Below are 25,985 nucleotides of genomic sequence, written 5' to 3' on the forward strand. Positions count from 1 at the left end.
TTTATCCTTGGCTATTAGTTATAACAATAAAATATACTCTCTAAACTTCCTATTAATTTTCTATATTATTTTAGATTAGTCTACAACTGTTCTTTCAATTAGTTCAGGGGTCACCAAACTACGACCCGCGGGCCAGATCCGGCTTGCGAGGTCAGTTCATCCGACCCGCCGCTGCACTGTGCCACAATGAGCTAAAATATAATTATTTATATAGAAATATCATAGATTGTGGATGAATTTACTATGTAGAAAAACTTAAGTGTAAGTAAAAATGCCAAAATAGGTCCAATCTGATTTTTGCATCTGACAGTAATACAGTATAATTTTTAGGAAAATCAGTAAAATGAAATTTTCGGCTTTTTGCGACCTTGGATATCAGAGCGCGTTTTGTGTAAGTACCTGAAGTTTCTAAGAAAAGCGATTACGAGTTTGCTGCAGCAATCGTGTTTGTGTAGTGGTAAATAAATATGTTGGTTGTCTTTATTTTTTGTGTATTCAGTGTGCTGTATTGAACAAAATGGTTATGAGGCCTGCGTTCGTCATTCTCTCAGTTATCTGGCCCGCTGTGATAAAAGTTTGGTGACCCCCTGAATTAGTTTATAAGAATTTATTTATATTCTCATTTTATGAAGTACAAAGCGCAATTCATTGTAAAATTAATCTGAACATTTATCTTTTTTTACAAAAATTGTTTTATATTTATAAAAAATTTGCTGGTGCCACCAACTGTTCTGTAAAGTCATAAAAACTGTAAAAATTACTGTCATGCTGTACTTTTAAACAGATGGATAGAAGGTTAGTATTATAAATTTTAAATAACAAGTGCTTGTATTTTAATATTTTGTAGTTACCACTTCTAGTGAAGATTTGGGTAACATGCACACAAACGTATGTTTGTACATAAATTAGATTGCCGATATGTATTGGCCTTGATAAAACTTATGCAGCATTTCATTTATTTAGCTAAATATTGCACCCCATTATAATATGTACTGTACTGTATATATGCATATACGCATGTATTTATAAGTATTAATGCAGTATATACTATCCACAAAAAACAGTAAATATTTTTTCCTGTTTTGACAATCTGATAATATAAAACAAGAAAATACAGAAAGCATTATTAAAGTCTCTTATTATATTTTAACTTTATTACCATTGTATTTTAAATTATATTTTTAAACTCAAATAAGATAAAATGAGAATTCGTAACAATCAACGTACCAACCACGACAAGTCGACCATTTTTCCTGTTGTGTCTTGACACCAGGGAGAATTATAATCGCTTAAAGGCATTGTTATGGCGTCATTCGTTTCTGTAATAATTTTAATGAGGATATAAATCAAATATTTTAATAAAAGTGTAAATTGAAATGAATAGTGTTTACTTTAAATAATTTAAAAGAACAATTAGTTTAAAATACAGTGAATTTAATTGAAAGAAGAATGTAGAAGAAAATTGGAATGTCTGAGGCCATACCTTAATTTGGACAGCAGTTGAGAGGAGTTGTAACAAATTAAACATACCGTATGTTTATCGACCATGGGTTCCTCCACATCCATTTACAGTAACTAAAAATAAAAATAAATAAAAAATCAAATTTGTAATTTAATCAAAACTGTCAGTTTATTTTATATCATTCTTAATTATCCAAAAATATTATTCATCTTCAAGAAATTATATTAAATAAATTTACATTTCTTTATTCCTCCATGAAAATTTTGATATTGTTAAGAAAATCTATGTAAACTCTCGATATATATTTGTACAAGGAATATTCTTAATATTCAAACGTATTTTCTGTAGAACTAATCTTTTCACGTACATTTTAAATGCGAAGAAAGCATTCATACATAATTTATCAATATATACTAGTAATTTAAAAAATATATTCTGAACAAGCAATAATAATTCATACAAGGATTGATTGTCATAGGTTCGGTATTTTCCAACATTAGATATTTTCTTTTTCCAAAGAACTCCCGAATATCTTCATTGACCACATAGTTGGTAATGTTTATTACTACGAATTATTATGGTAAATATTAGTAGAGCGTCGATTATCCGAATCAATTGGAGATTGGGGTTGTTCGGAAAAACGATATTTCGGATAACCGATCATGTACGAAAAAATATATTAATTTATCCCATGTTGAAATTTTTCTCCGTTGCGTGTCGCTTCGCGTTGAATTTTCGCCGATGTTAAGCCTAACGAAGACTATTGTATCGTTAAAAATTATTTTTTTTATTTTGTACAAACAAAATAAATATATTGAAAAATATAAAAACAATAAAAAAATATACTTCAGAAGTTAATTTAGTATCAAAAACGTAAAATATTTGAGTAGCCCAAGACATAGCCAAAGATTGCAGNATTTCCAAGTAATTTTAACACGAGAAGTGAACTTTGACGGCTGATGGTCGAGGCGGTTCGGGCGTCAGCCTACTAAAATGGGGGATACGAGGATTACTCGGGAGCAATCAGTCCCGAAAATGTCAGAATCCAACTTTCGCCACTCAGTCGAATCTCCCATGAGTACGGAAAAAAGACTGTCTTAGTGACTGAAGGGTGGACAAATTTTTAAAATCATACTGGCATTATAAAAAATACTCTTTTTAAACTCTTTCCGCCCTGTGAGCACTAAAAGAGCCTCTTTGGCAAGCCCACTATGGGTGGCCGGGTGGTCAGGGACGGGGCCAAACATATCCAGACGAACCACCCCCGGAACGGGGCCAAACATATCCAGAGAATCCGGACGGGTCGAATCCGGGGGTGGTCCGTCCGGATTCGATCCCGGATCACCCAGAACACCTTGACCTCTCGACCCGGCCTATCATAAAGATATTAATAGTTTAATCTTTATAAAGAATAGCGGAAAAATTTGGTATTCGATGTTAGGAAATTTTTATCTGTACAGGAAATCTGCTAAATAAAACATTTAAATCTTATATAATATCTCGTAGCATCATAAAAAAAAGATTTCCTAATTTATTATTGTCGGAGTGTTTTTATTAATATATTTAATATACGTTAAAAATAATAATTTTAGTATATTAATTATAATATAAATATAAAATTTCCAATATATAAATAGTAAATGATTTAGTAAATTATGGCAATGTAAATTTAGGAACGAAAACGCCGGCGCCGACCTCACAAAAAATGGCGGCAGAAGAGGTGGATTTGTTATCGTCTGACTTCGATCCGGAATTAGCACTAAGGTCAACAAATGTCGCGTTGCCTTTCCCCAATGCTAAAACGTTTGATAATTTAGCGCAATACAGAAATTTTGCCATTGGAAAAATAAAATCAAAACCTAAATCGAAAACTGAGCAAATAACGGTAGGAACCTTTCATCCTGTTATTTATTTACCTACATTTTTATGGAAATGAAATTAGTGTGTGTTTGTCTTTTTTTTCCTTAACTTTTGTTTATGACTAAATGTACACGCGGTTACTTCAATTTTACTTTTTGTTTTGTTTTTCTAGGTGGAAAATTATTAATCACGTGTATATAAATGATTTTAGTTTAAAAAAAGTTAATTGATATTTTACAAATAATTCTCGTAGAAACAAATTTAATAGAAAAATATTGTTTTGTATATTTCTATCTTTTTAGTTGTTAAGTTGTAAACAGCAGGACGTATTCTACGAAGTGTCTTGCTTATTTAACATCTGGCGTTTTATAAGAAATCGATCAGCTTTTCAGAAATAGCTGTTGTTACTTATTATACGAAATTTTTTAAATGGGTAATGTAACTTTATATAACAATATGGCCAAAATTACTAATTTAAGGAGCTTGATTTCACAAAATCTTTTTATTTTATGTGAGAAATTTGTGAGATAGTTTTGACAAACTATCTGTTCGTTTCATCTGATTAATATCTTATATTTTTAATAGTGAAGTGATTTAATTAGAAGAAAAAATATTAAACTGAAACAGCCAATAACGAAGAGAATTTAACAAATGTGTTTGTTGATAACGTAAATTTATAGTGTTTAATCATAATTTATCTTTCAATGATTTCGGATATACTGTATAAATAGAAACTGAAAAACAAATAATTCTATAAAGTAATTGTAGGTTACAGAATGTTGCTGGATAATTTAAGCAAATTTATTTAAAAACTTTTAAAACAAAAGTTATTAAAAAGTTTAATTAAGGAGGCTAATATCTACTTGTATATTAGTGATATGCCAATATGTCGGCACTAGAATCAGAGGATTTGAGTATTGGCCAATTATGTGAGTGTGATAAAACCTGTGTAAACCAGATTTGAATCGTACTAAATTAGTTATGTTTTGAACAGCTGTTAGTAGTTTTTTTCATCCTTAAACTATTACAGATAAATATTATACAACTGCATTTGTTTTTATAATAAAATAACTAACATATGTAAAAAAATTTTATTACTAGGTTTAATTCAAAGTGATTCCAAGTAAAGATGGAAATATTCAAATGAAAAATTGATAACTATTTGATTGAAAAAACCCAAGCACAAGTTCTCGGTGTTCCTGAGAACTTGTGCTTGGTATTCAGATGCAATCCTTAGGAGCTTACACAATAAAAAACAAGCCAATTTGAATACCAAGAACTGATGTCTTGTTCTGCGATTTTAAATTCTAATTGCATAATATAGACACAAAGTTATTCTGCAATATGACTTCTTAAGGAATTTTAATTAATCATTTATTCAATTTCTGCAATTATCAACATGTTAATCAGTTTATTCTTGAATACTGATTACTAGTTAATTATTGATTAATCTGTACATTGCAAATTGGTAGAACTGTGTTACTTTATTCTCATTGTTTTCAATATATTACATTCATTGTGTGTTCTTAAGAACTCATTTCTTGGAAACTCATTTCAATTCTTGAAAGTTCTCAATTTTTAAAATTATTTGATTCTGCTCTTTAAAATTAGTCTTCTAACAGATCATCAAGATATATCAAGATGCTTCCAGTAACTTTAGCAGTGCTCCAGACAAGCTAGACATAATTTGTAGAGATAGAGCAAATACGAAGGATATTCAGATCTCAGTCCACTCTGCTTTCTGCATTTGTTACAATTTATGTCAAATGACTGTATTTAACAATTGTAAAGACAATATTAATTAGTATCAAAAAATTGTTTATTTGTGAAATTTCAATTATTTCAATAACTGCTAATTAAGAGAAATTCAAAAACAGCATTGAGTCCTGAATGTAAATTGATTCATAATGCATCAGAAAGGTGGAATAGCACATTTATGATGATAGGAAAGTAAAAAAAGAAATTTACAAAATTTGAAACCCTCAATAAAGAATGTTAACTAATTATTTACTTATTTTGTAAATTTCTAAGACATGTATTTAAATAAAACTAATTTTTGCAAAAATTAAATAATCACTGACTCTAAAATTTATTAACAGTGTTAATGTATTGTTCACTAATTTTGGATTTTATTGAATTAATATTAAATATCACTTAAACCATATTAATTGTACATTTTAAGTGCTTACTTGGCATAAACTTAATAGAATAATCAGTTATACATTGTTCAATATTGTGCATTTTCTAATGTTTTAATTAGCTGTGTTCAGGGGAATAATGTAGAGCTAAGCACTTATATTTATTATCTTTTAACTTTAGTTTGTTATATCTATCTTATTTTACATATAAAATTTATTTTGGTGTTAATAGAGTGTATATAAAACATGTTAATAACGTTTATTCAAAATATGAAATTAATGTTATATGGACTTTAGAAGATACTGAAAAAATCAAGGGTGTATATCACATAGAAATCATATTTTATTGATTAAGATTGTTAAGCTTACTAATTTCTATAGTATATTATGTGTTGTTTAATTTAATTTTGTATTATCATTTTACAATGATCACACATTTTTCAGGTAATACAGGAATGCATGAATGGGGTTTTAAGCAATTTAGGATACATCCTGGAAGAATTAAAGTAAGAAAATAAAATTATAAAATAGGAAATTTATGTAATAATAATAGTTTAAGTTTATTTTTCTGTTAATAAGTTTTTCTAATAAAATTTTAATCTGTTATAAACAGAAAATAATTATTAAAATGTTAAAGTTGATAGAATATATTTTGTATGTTTTGTGCTAATGCACTTTGGACATAACAGGTCCCATTTCAGTCTTAATACATAGATCCTTTTCAGAGTTTGTAGGCATATGCATACAATTCATTAATTTTATAATAAAAACTTCTCAACATATATACATATGTGACAAAAAAAAAATCCACCAAATGAGAACATTTTAAGCAGGACACATAAACTTGAAAAGAAAATTTGTACTATTTGAAACAACATTCATAAAAATTGAATATAGTTTTTATTAAAAATTAAAATATAGTTTTTATATAGGAATTTCTTACAAAATGGGACATTATGATAATTATTTAAAAAATGGCACTTAAATTATTTTCTGATATTTTAAAATTACAAACGTGGTAGATGCATATACAAGGTCTGTTCAAAAAGTATCGGACCTTATTTTTTTCCGCGTAAACCAATGATGCGAGAGAGGCCTCCTTCGGTGGAGTTGTGGAGGGGACAGTCATGCACAGCCCTGAATTTTTTCCCGCCTGCAGAAAGCGTCAGTCGTTGGCAATCGGCGTATGAGTGAGGTCATGTAGTGCGCTCTCGTCGGATTTCACTAAGCTGGAAAATGACTGAACAACGTGAGCAGCGATATTACATCAAATTTTGCCAAAAACCTTGGCGATACCNTAATTTATATGATATATATATCTTATTGACAAAGAGAGATTATAAAGCCAGGGTTTGTTAGGAGAATCTTATACCATCAGCTTCATGTCACTTGACAGTGACGTTTCTATATGTTTTCCTTTCTTTTTATATTAGTGAAAAATATAAGGTTTTTTTCTGTGCAATGTCTGTGGGGGTCCACAAAAGATTAAGAGGAAAAGGGGTCCATGGGTAAAAAAAGGTTGAGAACCAAATAATTTCTCTTAATTTCCATAGTGGAGAGAGAAAAACCTTTTCAAAAATACTATACAAAAATATATGTATAAATTATGTTGTTGTAATCCAACTCGTATCTATAAACCTTTTACCAGTGCACATATCATCACACTCTACAACACTTACAAACGTTTTCGAACCGTTACGGTTCTTCTTCAGGTAACGATCCCCTAATGGAATGCGGTTCAAAGTTGTTACAAAATATGATCCGGAATGATGTTCCGACCCGATGACGTCACTACGAACTTGCGCGTTATGCATCGTGTGCTCTATCTTGGAGATTTATCTATTAGGGCCTGCCAGGCCATTGATAGAATGATTTCATCTTTGTAGTTAATGCAATTATGTCCTTCACTTGTGTTTAGGCATATGTAGATCGCCTCCAGCCATCTGAGTTGGTTCGTGCGGTGGGTGGTGTGAATGACCTTTGCTTGAGAGAATATGGGTTCTATATCAGGGTCCAACGAGTATACGGCAAGAGCTGTGTTGGTTCTTTCATGGTTGATATCCGCTTCATGTTCTTTGATCTGGGTTACTAGGGGGCGTTTAGTTGATCCTATGTAGATCATGTTTCTATCACACCTGTGATCAATGATGGGGATGGTGTAGATGCCGGGGAGCTTATTTCGGTCTGGGGTGTCTTTCCCATTCCTTAACAAATCAAAAATTGTAGCACATCTTCTAAATGTAATATGGATATTCTTTTTCTTATCTATCTCCTTGTATATGGATTTTAGTACTGGATTATATGTGATAGGAATGTTGCTACTAGGAGTAACGTTGGAGGGTTGATGGTTTGCTTTCTGCTGCATTTTTGCGTTCAGTTTATTTATGAGCCCGTGGTATCCGTGCTGCTTGGCTATATCCGCTGTGTTTCATTTTGGACCAGAGTGCCGTTTGGGACGAGGAGTGTGTATGTGCCCTCCTGATGAAGGTTTTGAATGCTGCGATTTTGTATTGTGGAGGGTCACGTGACCCTGCTGGTATGTATAAACCAGCTGAGGTCAGTTTGCGGTAAACCGCTGTGTGGATGGTTGCACTCTCAATCTTAATGTTAATGTCCAGGAAGTGAGCCTCTGTAGGATGTGCCAGGTCTACTTCTATAGTTAAGCCGTATGGGTTGTTATTGATGTCCTTGACTAGTGCATTAATGTTTGGCTCATCTTTCCATAGGATTAGGATATCATCAATGTAGCGCTTGTATATTAGGATGTTGGGGAGATATTTTGGGAGAAATTCCGATTTAAGTTTCCTCACTACTATTTCACACAGGTCTCCTGTGATGGGGCTGCCCATTGGGACTCCTCTTTGTCGTTCATATGTAATTCCTTTGAACTGGAAGGAGTTGTGACACAGCAAATGTGCCAATTCGAGGATATGTTGATGCAATGTGTTGTCTTTTACGATGGTAAACAGGGTGTCCCTGATGGCGCAAAATACTGGTGGAAGTTTAATTGATGGGTAAAGTGATTTAAAGTTTAAAACTGTGATAAAACTAGGCGGCATGGGTAAATCCTTAATCATGGAAAGAAATAAGGTCTACCGGAGTGGTGATGGAGTATGGGTAACTTTCCAAGGAGGGGAGTCAGCATTAGGTGTGTGGCTTTCTCCAGTTTAATGGTAGGTGCCCTAGCTTTATCAACTACTGGTCTTAGCTCGCACTCCTGTTTATGGGTTTTTGTGAAAGCGAACACATTCTAGGAACATCTGGTGCATCGGTAATAATATTTTTTAGTTCCAGCCATTTCACTACTTTCATACTGGTGAAGCATTTAACCCTCGTTTGTAAATTGGCAATGGCATTGCTGTTAGCAATGCTGCATTGAGTATGGTTGATGTGTTCTGGTAATCTGTTGTAGGTGTCTCTCTTCATGAGTACTAGCGACTTGCTTTTGTCTGCTCTGACCAGTGTGACTTTATGCGACCGCATCCAGTTACATGTACGCTCTAGATTTGCTCTTACTTGCTGCTCTTCCTGCGACTTCCTGGATTATTTTAGGGTGTGTGTGGCTTTCCATCGGAAGTATTTTTTCTCTCTATCTGGACTTCCAACCAACAGTGCCTCAAGGTCAGGGATGGTGTTAACGATATCATCGCTCGGGGGAAGTGTGAACTTGGGCCCAATCTCAGCACTTTTCTCACAAATGCGGGAACTTGTAAGTCATCCCATGTGACGAACAGGAAGGAAGGCTGGAAGCAATCTACATATGCCTAAACACAAGTGAAGGACGTAATTGCATTAACTACAAAGATGAAATCACTCTATCGATGGCCTGGCAGGCCCTAATAGATAAATCTCCAAGATAGAGCACACAATGCATAACGTGCAAGTCCGTAGTGACATCATCGGGTCGGGACATCGTTCCGGATCGTATTTCGTAACAACTTTGAACCGCATTCCGTTAGGGGATCGTTACCTGAAGAAGAACCGTAACGGTTCGAAAACATTTGTAACTGTTGTAGAGTGTGATGATATATGCACTGGTAAAAGGTTTATAGATACGAGTTGGATTACAGTAATACGGTGCAGATATTCCACCATTTTATTGTTGTTGTGTTGTATTATACGAGGAAGGTTCAACTTCTGTCTGAATTTATTGAGTTTGTTGAAAACAATGGAGTGCTGAATTTTTGTAGGGCTTGTAGCAATAAGGGAGCTTTCAGACCTTTCCCTGCTATAGCATGGGAAAGGTCTGAAACACATGTGCATTATGATTATAAAATAGGAAAAATAGAGGGTGTTCCATGTGGGCTGTAACAGTGCCATGTTATAAAGCTTTTGACTAAAGAAGGGATTAAGCCTTTGGAAATTTTACGGCATTTATAAGCCCAGTTTGGTGACAACACATTTTCCAGATATTTTGAAAAATATGTGAATGGTGTTTGAAGTCAGGAATGGTTGAGAGGACATTTGCAATCTTCACTAAGCACCATGATAAGCCACTGCTCTTATACTGCACATCTGAAAAGTTGAGGAAATTATTGTGCAGAACTAATGCATCTCTGTGAGAGAATTTGTTGCAAAGATAAACATCAGTATCAACAGTATAGAAAATGTTATCCACAAACATCTTTATTTTCGGAAAGGAAGCACAAGGTGGATGCCAATGTTTCTATCGTTCAACCATAATAAGGAGGTATTATAGCAACACCATACCTGCTTTAACATTGAAGGTACTGCATTTGTGTACTGAAAGTCTAGATACCCAGCCTACTGTATGGATATGTCACTGCAATTATTACCTGTTTGACTCTTTAAGGAAGGGAGGCAGTAGGTTTATCCAGCATACTGACGTGTTGGGAGACAAGAGATTTACCCAGAATACTGAAGTCAGAGAGTGTGTCATGTCAGACATAAAATTCTCTGACATGAGCCATTTTATGTCTGCAAACTTCTATTCTGTATGCATATCATCATTGCCAAAACAATGAGTAAAGTATGGGCATGTGGACAGGAGTATCTAGAGTAAGAAAAATAATTGTGACACGTGACATATCACCATTACTGAAATTTTAGACAGAAGTTGAACTCCTCTTGAATCCATGTTGTTAGACAAATGAATGATGACAAGTTAAATGTTATTAACACAGCTAATGAATATTATTTTAACTGTGGGACAGTTTTGTAGGCAAACACTAATTGATCTGAATTCTGAGAATGAAACAATGATAATATACAGTATTATATTTTTTATCTTTAAAACTTATATCGAGCATGTGATTTTGAAATTTCAATTTGGAATTCAATTCAAAAACTTTGCTTTTGCTATTCATTTTTACTTCCGACAATACACAAGAACGATTCAAATGACCCAGATAAAATACTTTTGTTTTTAAACACCAGAGGGTGAGCATCCAGTAATAAATTTGAATACATGGCTCACAAAAATTATTGTAAAAATGCAAAGAATCCTTTGCTCATGCATATAGGACGACTTAGGATTTTGAAGCAGTGAAAAATGAATAAAAACCTCGTCTTATATGCAAAATAAATACAGTATTTTTAATTATTGAATTTTATTTTCAAAATTCATGTTTATTTGCACAAAATAAATATTGAATTAAAAAATTGATAATTATGAAACCAGTTGGATTATAAAATTGGTTTGGTTTTATTTGATTATAGCAACATGACACATGGGAAATCTGTCGAGGGGAATGCCTCCCATGAGGTCTTTTATGGGAATTGGCCCCTATTTAGGTGTTACTAACATGAAGAAAACCTGGAAAACTCCATATAGCCAGCCCGTTGTGAGGCACAAACCCACAACCAATTACCAGTGTTCAGTGGTTTTATCCACTCAGCCACAGGTCGGCACTTAGAAAATTATTTTAACTTTTATAGAACTTTCAATTATTTTTAAAAATAATTCTTACAGATGAAAACTATAAATTAGTATATGACAATTAGTAGCAAATTATTTCAATTAAGAAATTAGTTTATTTTTAAAATGCTGGCCCAAAAGACAAATTTCAAGAAAGAAAAAAATTTAAATTTAGTTTTATTACATCTAAAAGTATTCTTACAGTAACAAGATAATAATTTTTAATTTCATAACTAATATCTTCCTTCATCTGATATTTTAAAAAAGTTAAAATTACATGATAAAGATTAAGTTTATTCAGGGATGCACAACCTTTTTTGAAGAAGGGCCAAATTAGGATTAAGTTTATTGACTGGGGGCCGGACCTCCAAGTGATTAATGCGATGTCTGATGCAATTTGCGAGATTCTTTGTTGTATCGTCATGTGGTTAAGACTGATTGTTTGAAAACACTGTCTTCTCAGGACACATCTCACTTGCGATGATAAGACACTTTTTTATCATATCGCCATCTGTGAAAGGTTTCCCATTCTTGGCTATTAAAGCAGATATTTCTAGGCTGGCTTCAACAGCCGCATCCAATTCTCCAGATTGTTTCTTGAACACATTTTGTTGGCTGATTAGTGATCGTCGTAACGATTCGATTTTCCGTTTGCGTTCCGTACCTTGCAGAAGGAAATCCTTGTGTTGGCTTTCATGATGTCGCTTCAGGTTGAATTCTTTTGGCACTGCTATTGTTCCATTGCACAAAAGGCAAATAATGCTGTTGTTCTGTTGCACAAAACAGTACTTGTTAGTCCACACTTCCACTTCTTGAAACTGATGATTCTCGCGATTGACCTTGCGTTTAATGCCCGGCGCCATACTGTTCACTCTGCAAAACAATGTCTCATTGTGCCGAAAATTCTGAGGCCCGCAACAAATCATGTTTGAGATAAGGCAAGCTAGACTACCACGTGCTTTGTTCTGTATCCACTCTGACCAAAGACTAAAGAGGCGGGGACAGAAGACTATTACGCACACGTGGCCAGGCAGGTCTTAATTCGTTCGACCCCTGTCCGGGCGTCTCCACCATTTCTCAGAATTTGTGAGTCAGATCGTCAACATGCCAGGTGCAGGACACTAATCCATCATAAATGTGGTTACCATTCTTACCTAAATTATATTTATGGCCCGTCAGTTTTACCCCCGTGTTCAGAAATGAATCAAAAGTGATTAACACAGTGCAGTGGAAAATCTGAATATTTTAAATATAATTATTAAAATTGCGATATCTCGTTTCAAATTGGCGCTAGAATCAATTTTTTTTTTTTTCTGTCCTAAATATATCACAGTTTACGACTGTTAAATTTCAAATAAAATAAAAATTAAAAATAATAATTTAATTTTAAATTTACGAAAAAAAGAATGTAAAAATAAAAGTAAATAAAAAGTTCCAATTAATTTACTACTTAAATAACCTAAATATATCTGTTTTCTTTCAAACAAAAAAAACCGCAGCTTTCTAGCTACACGGAATCATTTTACAACCCTCTTTGTTGACAAGTTTATGGCTTGACGCGGTTTGTAATAATTATTAAATCCAAAATATTTTAATGCAAATGGCTTCCTTTTAGTCGTAATGACTCTATTCCAACTACAGTATTAATTTTCTTGGTCCAACTTAATAATAATAAATTTGATGTGAAAAATTTTTTTTCTATTCTTTGTCTATGGAGAGATATTGTTGTAAATTATTGGTTTTATAGCTTTTTGTACATTCCTTTTTGAACTCTGGTTAGTTTTTTTCTAGTTTGAATGACATTAGGTTGACGAATAAGCGTCTTTTCAGAAAAGATTGATTCAAATTCGACTATACCAATCAGAATCTAGAATGTAAACAAATGCTAAAAAATCGTTATTTTCATGGTTTTTCAGCGCTATTTTCACTTATTTTTGTTATTTGACGCTATTTAGACGAATAGGCAAGTTTTCCGAAGCATAAAATTGAAGATTTCCCGCCAAAATAGAAACTTCCCGATAACATCGGAAATGACGTTCTAACATCATTTTAAAATATTCGATATCTAAAGCAGAAAGTGTTAGCTAAAAATAGACTTATTTATAGAACAATCCCCCATTTCTCACCTCAGGGAAAGTCATAAAACAGTTGGGTGCTAATGACTTTGTGAAAGGGAAAAAGTTCTACACTTAGAAACTTCGAAAGAAGGGATTTGGCCTGTACCGTCCGCGGGCCGCATAAACATTGATAGGGGGCCGTATGTGGCCCGCAGGCCGCAGGTTGTGCACCCCTGGTTTATTGAAACAGATTTATTTAACTTTTCCTAAGATTTTATTATATTATATTTTTGTTTTTATGCATTTTATAATTGTGCAATTATCTGGTCAATGTTATTAAATCTAACTAAGAAATCTCAATACTTAAAAGACTAAAATTTATAAATATAGATTTTTATTTACTATTTCTTGTAAATAGAGTAGAATCTTGTTTTAACGGATTGTAGAATAACAGATTTTTTCCTATGTCCTGCCAAATCATTGTAATTTTAACTCCTTTTAGTGGATAAGTCAGCAGTCTGATACAACTGAGAGGAGCCACCTGGTAAACATTTCGATTCTAGTCCAAGTGCAATGCCGAAATTTAGTGAGGCCATCAAGTCTTTCCAAATCATGAAGACCTTCCTGATGAGTTTAAGCATAAACAAACAGGCTGTATATGACATTAGTAATATTAAACAGTTATTGTAATCAATGAGCAGAAAAGTGACATCAAAACAACCCATGATGGACAAGTTTTTTAACAAATTGTGAAGTCAAGTAAAATGCTAATGAGCATACATAATTTATTTCTTTTTGAGTTTGCAGTTTATACAGCTTCTATCAACTTTGTTCTACACATGTATGGCTTAATATATAATCTTAATATGTATAATAGATCTTGTAATATCTTTCAATAAATAAAGAATCAAGATCTTGAGAGACTGAATAATTGCAAGAACTGGTATTTCTTATATATAGGGGATTAAATGGAAATTTTTTTGAATAATGGATATTTTCCTGGATTTATGGAAAACCTATTGTTCATGATATAATGGATTTTTGGGACAACAGATGATTTTCGGTGACCAGAGTGATCCATTAAAATGAGATTCTACTGTATTATTATTTTTTCCTGCTTACCTGTCGATGAATCCGTTGTATACCAAGAAATTTATTATTTGCAGATAACAAATGTACCAATTGAAGTCAAAACATCACTGGAACAAAGTCTTTTTCTTCATCAGTTTCATTGGAGATCATTTTGACTCCTCTAAATGTAAATAGATATCTAAAAATACCTTGTAAAATTGATTATATCTAAATCTTTATATTTAATAACAATAATAATAGTAGTAATAATAATATCTCTTTTTCTTTGATAAAAAATTAAATTACTATTTTTTTTTTATTAAAATATATTTTAATAAATTATATTACATTTTCTGGTTAATTTTCTTTCATCATATTCATTTCAGATGTTCTATGAAAACTAATTATGATTATGATTACTATATGCTATGATTAAATAAATAAATGGTTTTAATAAATAATTTCATATGATTTTAATTGGAAATAAAACAGTTTCCTGTAATAATTTATTTTTGTTTATATATTGAATTGAGCAATTTTTTTCTCAAAAAGTATGTCAATGAATCCAAATGCTATCTGACTTTAAAAAAGTTCAATTTCAAAATTTTAGTGAAATTTACACATCTAAATATTTATTAAGCAGTTTTTAATGTTATATAATTCCTAACATATTAATAAACAATAACCAAATTGCTGGATTTAAACATATATCTTTTCACATCATTCATATTTATTGCAAATAAATCTTAAACTAATCTCTAATTGGTTTTAAATTTATCTTTATTCTATTTTCTCCAATAAAGTAGAATAAAAGTAAATTTGTAAACAGGTACAGTACTTTATATTAAAGTAATGATTTTTTTGGAAAAAAACAAATGGTCTTATAAGTCAAAATATTGTCATATTTGGATAATTAGAATTTATTTCAATTTAATAAAGCTGAATAATAATTAAATAATAAATAATTTATATAACATCTGAGTACAAATAATAATAATTATAACCACAGAAACTCTACATAGGCCAACCAACTAATCAGAAATTGTTTTAATGGAGGAATAGGTATTTTAGAAATCTAGGAAGCATTGTTAATCAAAGAGCCAATACAGCCCTATCTCAAGAAGCTTATGATGATAAAGTTAATATCTTTTGGAAAAAAAAAATATTTTGGGAAGTTTAATGAAAAAGGCAAACCTCAATATGACAGAAATGATATGAACATATGATAATAGCTTTGGGTGTAATGTAATCAGCATTAAGGACTTGAAACAATTTCTTTTGCATGGAAATGACTCATTCACAAACTTAAAAACTTAGTTACTTAGAATATTTCTTCTAAGAATAATTTACAATAATTTTTATGTTAATGGATATTTATCTTATTTAATATGATTGTAGTTCATTTTTTATAATAATAATAAATTATTAAATATAGTTACTATGACAACAATTGCTATTGATTTAAGGCTTGAAAGTACTGTCTTGATGATTAGTGTAGACTTGTAAGCATTTGCAAGCTTTTTAATATAATAATGGCTCCAAGCATTTCGTGATTAATTTAATAATGTTTCTACTTGTATTATGAAAAATAATACTTATTGATAATTTCAGATTATTGATGATTAAAGTATAAGTCTACCACTCTAGGGGGGCTGGGATTAAATCCAGGTATGAGCATTTCAGGAATTTTTATGGGTGTTCTGTCCTTACCTGACTGTCCCATTGTGAGTCTGGAAAAAGGACCCTTATTGTCCAAAGGGCAGGGGAAAAAAAGACAGTTGTGAATGAATTGTGCAACTTCTGGCCTGGGATTATATGTGATGGTATAGAAATTGATAATGTTGAACAAGTTGCATGTGAGATCTATCTCATGTGCAAAAGTAATTCCTTTAAGGACTGTCAGTAAGCTAGGAAAGGTACAGGTTGTGCTGCATAGCACCAAAATCATCACTTGGCGATTTTTTTATTAAATTGGCAATAAAAACCCTAGTCTGCTTATTTTGACATTCAGTGTGATATTAAATCACAAAGCACCCTTCAGGAAAAACAGCAGAATGTCAAGCTCCTGTGCAATGGGAGACACGTGTACCATATACCTAGTGATTTCAGACGTCAAGTGGCAAGGTCAGACAATTTTTGTGTAATGCCGCTCAGTGTTTCCATATTGGGAAATTTTTTTCAACTGATAGAAAATTTGGGGAATTTTTTGGGATGACTTTTGTTTCACTTTAATCTTTTTTCAGTAGACTAAAACAAAAATTTTGACACTACAGAACATTGACTGTTGAACACAAGATTGTGTTATTAATTAAACACTTGGCTTTTTTCCATCTTTATTCCATCAATTGAATAAAGATGGAAAAAAGCCAAGTGTTTGATTAATAACAGAATCTTGTGTTCAACAGTCAACAAATAGTAAAACACAGTTTCAGAAAACAAATCACTACAGAACATGTTAAATACTGTTTAAGCATTGTGATCAAATGTGTTATTTGAAATTATTTATTTAAAAATTATTCAAAAATGATTCCTATTGCTAATAAGAAGAGAGCCAGACAGTCAGGTCTTTGATTCAAATTAAACATGATGAGCATGTAGCCTTAAACACAAACAGCTCCTCTTCCAAGTAATAGGACCTACTTCCCAAATGTTTCCAAAAAATGGGCCTCTGAAAATTGAGTGTTTAGCTTAGGGAATGTGAAACTTTCCAAACACTTAAAAGTGTTTGGAAGTTTCACATTCCCTAAGCTAAATCACTCCCTGAGTGGCAATAGCGAAGTAGATAAGACGCTAGGTTTAGGTTTATTTGGTTGTGGCAATGTGACATATGGGCAATCTACCAAGGGGAATGCCTACTGGAAAGTTTTTTAAAGGAAACTGGCTCCTATTTAGGTGTTATTAATGTGAAGAAAACTCCATGTGGCCAGCCTGTTGACAAGGCACGAACCAGTGTTCAGTGATTTTATACATTTGGCACAATAAGACACTAGGTACCAGACCTTTAGAATTTAGTTTAGTTTTTGCTTTTTTTTTGTATGTAACATTATTATTTGATTATTTTACTGAATCTTTAGCACTACTACTACTACTACTACTACTACTACTACTACTACTTGTTGCATTTAAAGCTTATAAAATGATATTAAAAATTGTGACATCATTTCCTGTTTAGTGAAAAGAAATCTCTATAGTTAAATAAAACTTTTATTTTTTCATATTTATTTTCATATAGTTTACATACTATGCCCTCACAAGCAAATAAGCTTCAGATGTTACTGCACATAGACAAGTGGCATGAAAATAGGGTAGCATAGTTGCTGTGTTTTATTTTTACTTTCTTGGCTGTTATATTTAACAGAGGGAAAATATGGCAATCAGTCAAAAAATGACTCCCCCAAGATTTTTACATTTTTGGACTTAGGACACCTTGAAATGTCAAGTAATGCAAAAAAAATTCAGGAGTAATATCTCTGCATGGATAATTCTTTTTGTGTGTGGGGCATTACTTTATTCACCTTCTTTGAAGCTTAATAACTGCTTTTTGTCAAAAATCTTGGAAATTCTGCAGGGATGTTTGTGTATTAGGGGAATTAATGCTATTAAATTTTGGTGATTAAAGGTCGAGAAGGTGAGGAGATAATGGGGGTTGTGTGTATCCCCAATAGGGTTGGAGTTAATAACAATCTTGTTAGTAAGAATATTAACTTGTACTGGAACTAGTTTGCTTACTTGAACTTTGTTGGAATATTTAAAAAGGTGATAATTTTGATTAGATCTTGTTAGTATTTACAATTTCTTATAAAACCCATTTCTACCTTCAAAATTATTATTTTTTGCCATTTTATAACAGTTAAAAATATAAAAATATTTTTTAATAAAATATGATAACAGATGACACCACCAAAACTTTAAATGTTGCCGGGAAAGTTGAGCAACTTGTTGCTGGTTTTTCTCCCCTGTATAGCATCTGAATAGCAGCAAAAATAAAAGAAATAAAAGAAAATTGTAAAGTGATGATAAAATGTATTTTGTGTTGTGAAATAGCAATTAAATATTTACATTTTAAATATTGAAAAAGAATTTTGTGCCCAGTTGGCTCATACAGTAGATCCCCCTATAAAACCGTTTCCTATAGTTATGATTCCTATAAAAATTGTGGCATTATCCGTAAACAACGGTAAAAATAACTCCTATAATACGTAAAACGTCATCGGGCAGCCGAACTACTTACCCGCCGTCCGTAGCGCCACGCTACGGAGAGATTTCTATCGTCTGGACAGTATTATATAAATTATATATAAATTAGGTACTGTACATATAATTATATATTAATTATATATAAATTAGGTACTGTATATATAATTATATATTAACTTAATTTATTGTAACTTTATTATAATTAAATATATATTTTTCGCCGTCTAGCGTCACGCTACGGCGAGTTAGGCGACCTATCGTCTGTTTAGTACTGTAATTTTATACATTTCTTGTGAAAGAAACATTTCTTATTTAACGGCCATAAAAATTATTTATATTAATGATGTCTCCAAAGGTCAACGAAGTTTTCGCAGAAAAATAATATCAGAAATCGCGGCCGCAATTTGATGCGCTGTTCCGCGACGAAACCAAGCTTTAGCAACGAGCGTAGTCAAAGGGTACACACTCGGTAAGTAATCCTACAATTTTTTGTTTATAACGTAGTTTATACGGATTATTTTAAAAAAAATATACGTATTTTGGAAATGTTGAGTCGAATTAGTCTAGAATCGATTAATTTTATGAAAGAAAACCTTTCAAACAGCCGTAGTCCGTAAACTATGATTCCTACAAAATTGATTCATAAAGAACGGAACGTATCTACCGTCTTATAGGGGGATCTACTGTATTTCTTTCAGATATTCTTACATCTTTTGTTCTTGTCTTATTTTCTCTACATGTTCAGTCAGTGTATTTATGGCAGAACTCTTTTTGAATTATCTTTCTAGGATAGAACAATTTGTATATGCAGAATCTTTATAGTAGTAGTTTTTTAAATAAATAATAGAAACAATCCAAATGATGGATATGCAATTAGTTACTCTATAAGTGAACTTACAATCTTGGAGGTGGAGAATAACTCTAAAAAGAATTGTCTTTTAATAAATAGTAACTTCTAGTAAAATAGAATGTTCTGGAGTTTTTAATTTAGTTTTGTGTGAGCTATAATTTGAACTTTTTAAACTATTTTAAATTTAACATAATGGATTAATTCAATTTTTCCTTAATTATCTGAGCACTGTAAATAGCTCTTTTTAGGATTTATCACACACTATGAGAACTCACTCATGGACTGATGAATATTAAGTATTTATTTGTAACCATGGTATGCATTTTGAGCAGACAAGCTGTCTCTCTTCAGCCATTATAATTGCTGTTTATGTTCACTCTATCTATAATTAATGTCAACCTCTCAACCTCTTCAACAGTGGATGTAGGCAAGCTTGTCTGCCCGAAATCTGCTGGTTACAAATAAATATGTAATGCTCATCAGTCTCTGATGAGTTCTCGATAGTGTGTAATAAGTCCTAAACAAAGCTATTTATAGTGCTAGATAATTAATTAATAATACAGTAGAGCATCGGTTATCCGACCCCTCGATTAACCCTCACATCGGTTAACTGACTGTTCTAGTCGGCAAATTTCAAATGTCTGCTAGTGATATGGCGCTACAATAATTGGCTATGTCTTGGCTACTTAATATTATTCTTGTTAAATTTTTGCATGTTTTAGCTGGCAACACGGCTTGACCATTGAAGGGAGGCCAGTATTTAAACGAGACTTAATTTTCTAATTATGAATGGTTGTTTGTTTTGTGAGCAATAAAATAATTTAAAAATAATTTTTAACGATACAATAGCGACGNTATTTACTATTTCTTGTAAATAGAGTAGAATCTTGTTTTAACGGATTGTAGAATAACAGATTTTTTCCTATGTCCTGCCAAATCATTGTAATTTTAACTCCTTTTAGTGGATAAGTCAGCAGTCTGATACAACTGAGAGGAGCCACCTGGTAAACATTTCGATTCTAGTCCAAGTGCAATGCCGAAATTTAGTGAGGCCATCAAGTCTTTCCAAATCATGAAGACCTTCCTGATGAGTTTAAGCATAAACAAACAGGCTGTATATGACATTAGTAATATTAAACAGTTATTGTAATCAATGAGCAGAAAAGTGACATCAAAACAACCCATGATGGACAAGTTTTTTAACAAATTGTGAAGTCAAGTAAAATGCTAATGAGCATACATAATTTATTTCTTTTTGAGTTTGCAGTTTATACAGCTTCTATCAACTTTGTTCTACACATGTATGGCTTAATATATAATCTTAATATGTATAATAGATCTTGTAATATCTTTCAATAAATAAAGAATCAAGATCTTGAGAGACTGAATAATTGCAAGAACTGGTATTTCTTATATATAGGGGATTAAATGGAAATTTTTTTGAATAATGGATATTTTCCTGGATTTATGGAAAACCTATTGTTCATGATATAATGGATTTTTGGGACAACAGATGATTTTCGGTGACCAGAGTGATCCATTAAAATGAGATTCNTACTAATTACATGGGATATACTAATATACTATACTAATAATGTATTTTTTTCATTTTTTTCGGTTATCCGACCAACCTGAGTCCCCAATTGAGTCGGATAATTGATGCTCTACTGTAGTAGGACAAAAAGCATAATGTTAATTCAATTTTTTCTATTTACTGTTTATGATAGATACTAGTTTGCAAATTGCATTATGAAGTGGATTTGCAAGTGCAAAAAAACATTTTAATGTTACCATTGAATTTTCTTCAGCTAATCTATATATATAAAAATGAATGTGTGTGTGTGTGTGTGTGTGTCCTTCATGCATTACCACATCGTTTATCCGATTGCCATGAAACTTTGGGAAGTTGTTTAATATACNGCAAGAACTGGTATTTCTTATATATAGGGGATTAAATGGAAATTTTTTTGAATAATGGATATTTTCCTGGATTTATGGAAAACCTATTGTTCATGATATAATGGATTTTTGGGACAACAGATGATTTTCGGTGACCAGAGTGATCCATTAAAATGAGATTCTACTGTATTATTATTTTTTCCTGCTTACCTGTCGATGAATCCGTTGTATACCAAGAAATTTATTATTTGCAGATAACAAATGTACCAATTGAAGTCAAAACATCACTGGAACAAAGTCTTTTTCTTCATCAGTTTCATTGGAGATCATTTTGACTCCTCTAAATGTAAATAGATATCTAAAAATACCTTGTAAAATTGATTATATCTAAATCTTTATATTTAATAACAATAATAATAGTAGTAATAATAATATCTCTTTTTCTTTGATAAAAAATTAAATTACTATTTTTTTTTTATTAAAATATATTTTAATAAATTATATTACATTTTCTGGTTAATTTTCTTTCATCATATTCATTTCAGATGTTCTATGAAAACTAATTATGATTATGATTACTATATGCTATGATTAAATAAATAAATGGTTTTAATAAATAATTTCATATGATTTTAATTGGAAATAAAACAGTTTCCTGTAATAATTTATTTTTGTTTATATATTGAATTGAGCAATTTTTTTCTCAAAAAGTATGTCAATGAATCCAAATGCTATCTGACTTTAAAAAAGTTCAATTTCAAAATTTTAGTGAAATTTACACATCTAAATATTTATTAAGCAGTTTTTAATGTTATATAATTCCTAACATATTAATAAACAATAACCAAATTGCTGGATTTAAACATATATCTTTTCACATCATTCATATTTATTGCAAATAAATCTTAAACTAATCTCTAATTGGTTTTAAATTTATCTTTATTCTATTTTCTCCAATAAAGTAGAATAAAAGTAAATTTGTAAACAGGTACAGTACTTTATATTAAAGTAATGATTTTTTTGGAAAAAAACAAATGGTCTTATAAGTCAAAATATTGTCATATTTGGATAATTAGAATTTATTTCAATTTAATAAAGCTGAATAATAATTAAATAATAAATAATTTATATAACATCTGAGTACAAATAATAATAATTATAACCACAGAAACTCTACATAGGCCAACCAACTAATCAGAAATTGTTTTAATGGAGGAATAGGTATTTTAGAAATCTAGGAAGCATTGTTAATCAAAGAGCCAATACAGCCCTATCTCAAGAAGCTTATGATGATAAAGTTAATATCTTTTGGAAAAAAAAAATATTTTGGGAAGTTTAATGAAAAAGGCAAACCTCAATATGACAGAAATGATATGAACATATGATAATAGCTTTGGGTGTAATGTAATCAGCATTAAGGACTTGAAACAATTTCTTTTGCATGGAAATGACTCATTCACAAACTTAAAAACTTAGTTACTTAGAATATTTCTTCTAAGAATAATTTACAATAATTTTTATGTTAATGGATATTTATCTTATTTAATATGATTGTAGTTCATTTTTTATAATAATAATAAATTATTAAATATAGTTACTATGACAACAATTGCTATTGATTTAAGGCTTGAAAGTACTGTCTTGATGATTAGTGTAGACTTGTAAGCATTTGCAAGCTTTTTAATATAATAATGGCTCCAAGCATTTCGTGATTAATTTAATAATGTTTCTACTTGTATTATGAAAAATAATACTTATTGATAATTTCAGATTATTGATGATTAAAGTATAAGTCTACCACTCTAGGGGGGCTGGGATTAAATCCAGGTATGAGCATTTCAGGAATTTTTATGGGTGTTCTGTCCTTACCTGACTGTCCCATTGTGAGTCTGGAAAAAGGACCCTTATTGTCCAAAGGGCAGGGGAAAAAAAGACAGTTGTGAATGAATTGTGCAACTTCTGGCCTGGGATTATATGTGATGGTATAGAAATTGATAATGTTGAACAAGTTGCATGTGAGATCTATCTCATGTGCAAAAGTAATTCCTTTAAGGACTGTCAGTAAGCTAGGAAAGGTACAGGTTGTGCTGCATAGCACCAAAATCATCACTTGGCGATTTTTTTATTAAATTGGCAATAAAAACCCTAGTCTGCTTATTTTGACATTCAGTGTGATATTAAATCACAAAGCACCCTTCAGGAAAAACAGCAGAATGTCAAGCTCCTGTGCAATGGGAGACACGTGTACCATATACCTAGTGATTTCAGACGTCAAGTGGCAAGGTCAGACAATTTTTGTGTAATGCCGCTCAGTGTTTCCATATTGGGAAATTTTTTTCAACTGATAGAAAATTTGGGGAATTTTTTGGGATGACTTTTGTTTCACTTTAATCTTTTTTCAGTAGACTAAAACAAAAATTTTGACACTACAGAACATTGACTGTTGAACACAAGATTGTGTTATTAATTAAACACTTGGCTTTTTTCCATCTTTATTCCATCAATTGAATAAAGATGGAAAAAAGCCAAGTGTTTGATTAATAACAGAATCTTGTGTTCAACAGTCAACAAATAGTAAAACACAGTTTCAGAAAACAAATCACTACAGAACATGTTAAATACTGTTTAAGCATTGTGATCAAATGTGTTATTTGAAATTATTTATTTAAAAATTATTCAAAAATGATTCCTATTGCTAATAAGAAGAGAGCCAGACAGTCAGGTCTTTGATTCAAATTAAACATGATGAGCATGTAGCCTTAAACACAAACAGCTCCTCTTCCAAGTAATAGGACCTACTTCCCAAATGTTTCCAAAAAATGGGCCTCTGAAAATTGAGTGTTTAGCTTAGGGAATGTGAAACTTTCCAAACACTTAAAAGTGTTTGGAAGTTTCACATTCCCTAAGCTAAATCACTCCCTGAGTGGCAATAGCGAAGTAGATAAGACGCTAGGTTTAGGTTTATTTGGTTGTGGCAATGTGACATATGGGCAATCTACCAAGCGGAATGCCTACTGGAAAGTTTTTTAAAGGAAACTGGCTCCTATTTAGGTGTTATTAATGTGAAGAAAACTCCATGTGGCCAGCCTGTTGACAAGGCACGAACCAGTGTTCAGTGATTTTATACATTTGGCACAATAAGACACTAGGTACCAGACCTTTAGAATTTAGTTTAGTTTTTGCTTTTTTTTTGTATGTAACATTATTATTTGATTATTTTACTGAATCTTTAGCACTACTACTACTACTACTTGTTGCATTTAAAGCTTATAAAATGATATTAAAAATTGTGACATCATTTCCTGTTTAGTGAAAAGAAATCTCTATAGTTAAATAAAACTTTTATTTTTTCATATTTATTTTCATATAGTTTACATACTATGCCCTCACAAGCAAATAAGCTTCAGATGTTACTGCACATAGACAAGTGGCATGAAAATAGGGTAGCATAGTTGCTGTGTTTTATTTTTACTTTCTTGGCTGTTATATTTAACAGAGGGAAAATATGGCAATCAGTCAAAAAATGACTCCCCCAAGATTTTTACATTTTTGGACTTAGGACACCTTGAAATGTCAAGTAATGCAAAAAAAATTCAGGAGTAATATCTCTGCATGGATAATTCTTTTTGTGTGTGGGGCATTACTTTATTCACCTTCTTTGAAGCTTAATAACTGCTTTTTGTCAAAAATCTTGGAAATTCTGCAGGGATGTTTGTGTATTAGGGGAATTAATGCTATTAAATTTTGGTGATTAAAGGTCGAGAAGGTGAGGAGATAATGGGGGTTGTGTGTATCCCCAATAGGGTTGGAGTTAATAACAATCTTGTTAGTAAGAATATTAACTTGTACTGGAACTAGTTTGCTTACTTGAACTTTGTTGGAATATTTAAAAAGGTGATAATTTTGATTAGATCTTGTTAGTATTTACAATTTCTTATAAAACCCATTTCTACCTTCAAAATTATTATTTTTTGCCATTTTATAACAGTTAAAAATATAAAAATATTTTTTAATAAAATATGATAACAGATGACACCACCAAAACTTTAAATGTTGCCGGGAAAGTTGAGCAACTTGTTGCTGGTTTTTCTCCCCTGTATAGCATCTGAATAGCAGCAAAAATAAAAGAAATAAAAGAAAATTGTAAAGTGATGATAAAATGTATTTTGTGTTGTGAAATAGCAATTAAATATTTACATTTTAAATATTGAAAAAGAATTTTGTGCCCAGTTGGCTCATACAGTAGATCCCCCTATAAAACCGTTTCCTATAGTTATGATTCCTATAAAAATTGTGGCATTATCCGTAAACAACGGTAAAAATAACTCCTATAATACGTAAAACGTCATCGGGCAGCCGAACTACTTACCCGCCGTCCGTAGCGCCACGCTACGGAGAGATTTCTATCGTCTGGACAGTATTATATAAATTATATATAAATTAGGTACTGTACATATAATTATATATTAATTATATATAAATTAGGTACTGTATATATAATTATATATTAACTTAATTTATTGTAACTTTATTATAATTAAATATATATTTTTCGCCGTCTAGCGTCACGCTA

The 25,985-nt window shown here is 31.4% G+C and overlaps 2 protein-coding genes across 2 annotated transcripts in view; one reads left to right on the plus strand and one right to left on the minus strand.

Moving 5' to 3' along the window:
• The window catches only part of LOC111620168 (ecdysone-induced protein 74EF-like), a 54,265-nt gene extending 39,679 nt beyond the window's left edge, over positions 1–14,586 (minus strand). The window contains exons 1-3 of the mRNA XM_023362049.1: positions 14,518–14,586; positions 1,484–1,575; positions 1,228–1,319 (exon numbers count right to left, since the gene is read on the minus strand). Coding sequence (XP_023217817.1) covers positions 1,228–1,299 — 72 coding nt within the window. The 5' untranslated portion in view covers positions 1,300–1,319; positions 1,484–1,575; positions 14,518–14,586. The remainder of the gene's footprint in view (positions 1–1,227; positions 1,320–1,483; positions 1,576–14,517) is intronic.
• Positions 3,145–25,985, plus strand: part of LOC111620169 (U7 snRNA-associated Sm-like protein LSm11) — a 67,623-nt gene continuing 44,782 nt past the window's right edge. Inside the window, exon 1 of the mRNA XM_023362051.1 lies at positions 3,145–3,347. Coding sequence (XP_023217819.1) covers positions 3,168–3,347 — 180 coding nt within the window. The 5' untranslated portion in view covers positions 3,145–3,167. The remainder of the gene's footprint in view (positions 3,348–25,985) is intronic.

This window comes from Centruroides sculpturatus, unplaced genomic scaffold (assembly GCF_000671375.1).
Source record: "Centruroides sculpturatus isolate CEXI.00-Female unplaced genomic scaffold, Cexi_2.0 scaffold202, whole genome shotgun sequence".
Lineage (NCBI taxonomy): Eukaryota > Metazoa > Arthropoda > Arachnida > Scorpiones > Buthidae > Centruroides > Centruroides sculpturatus.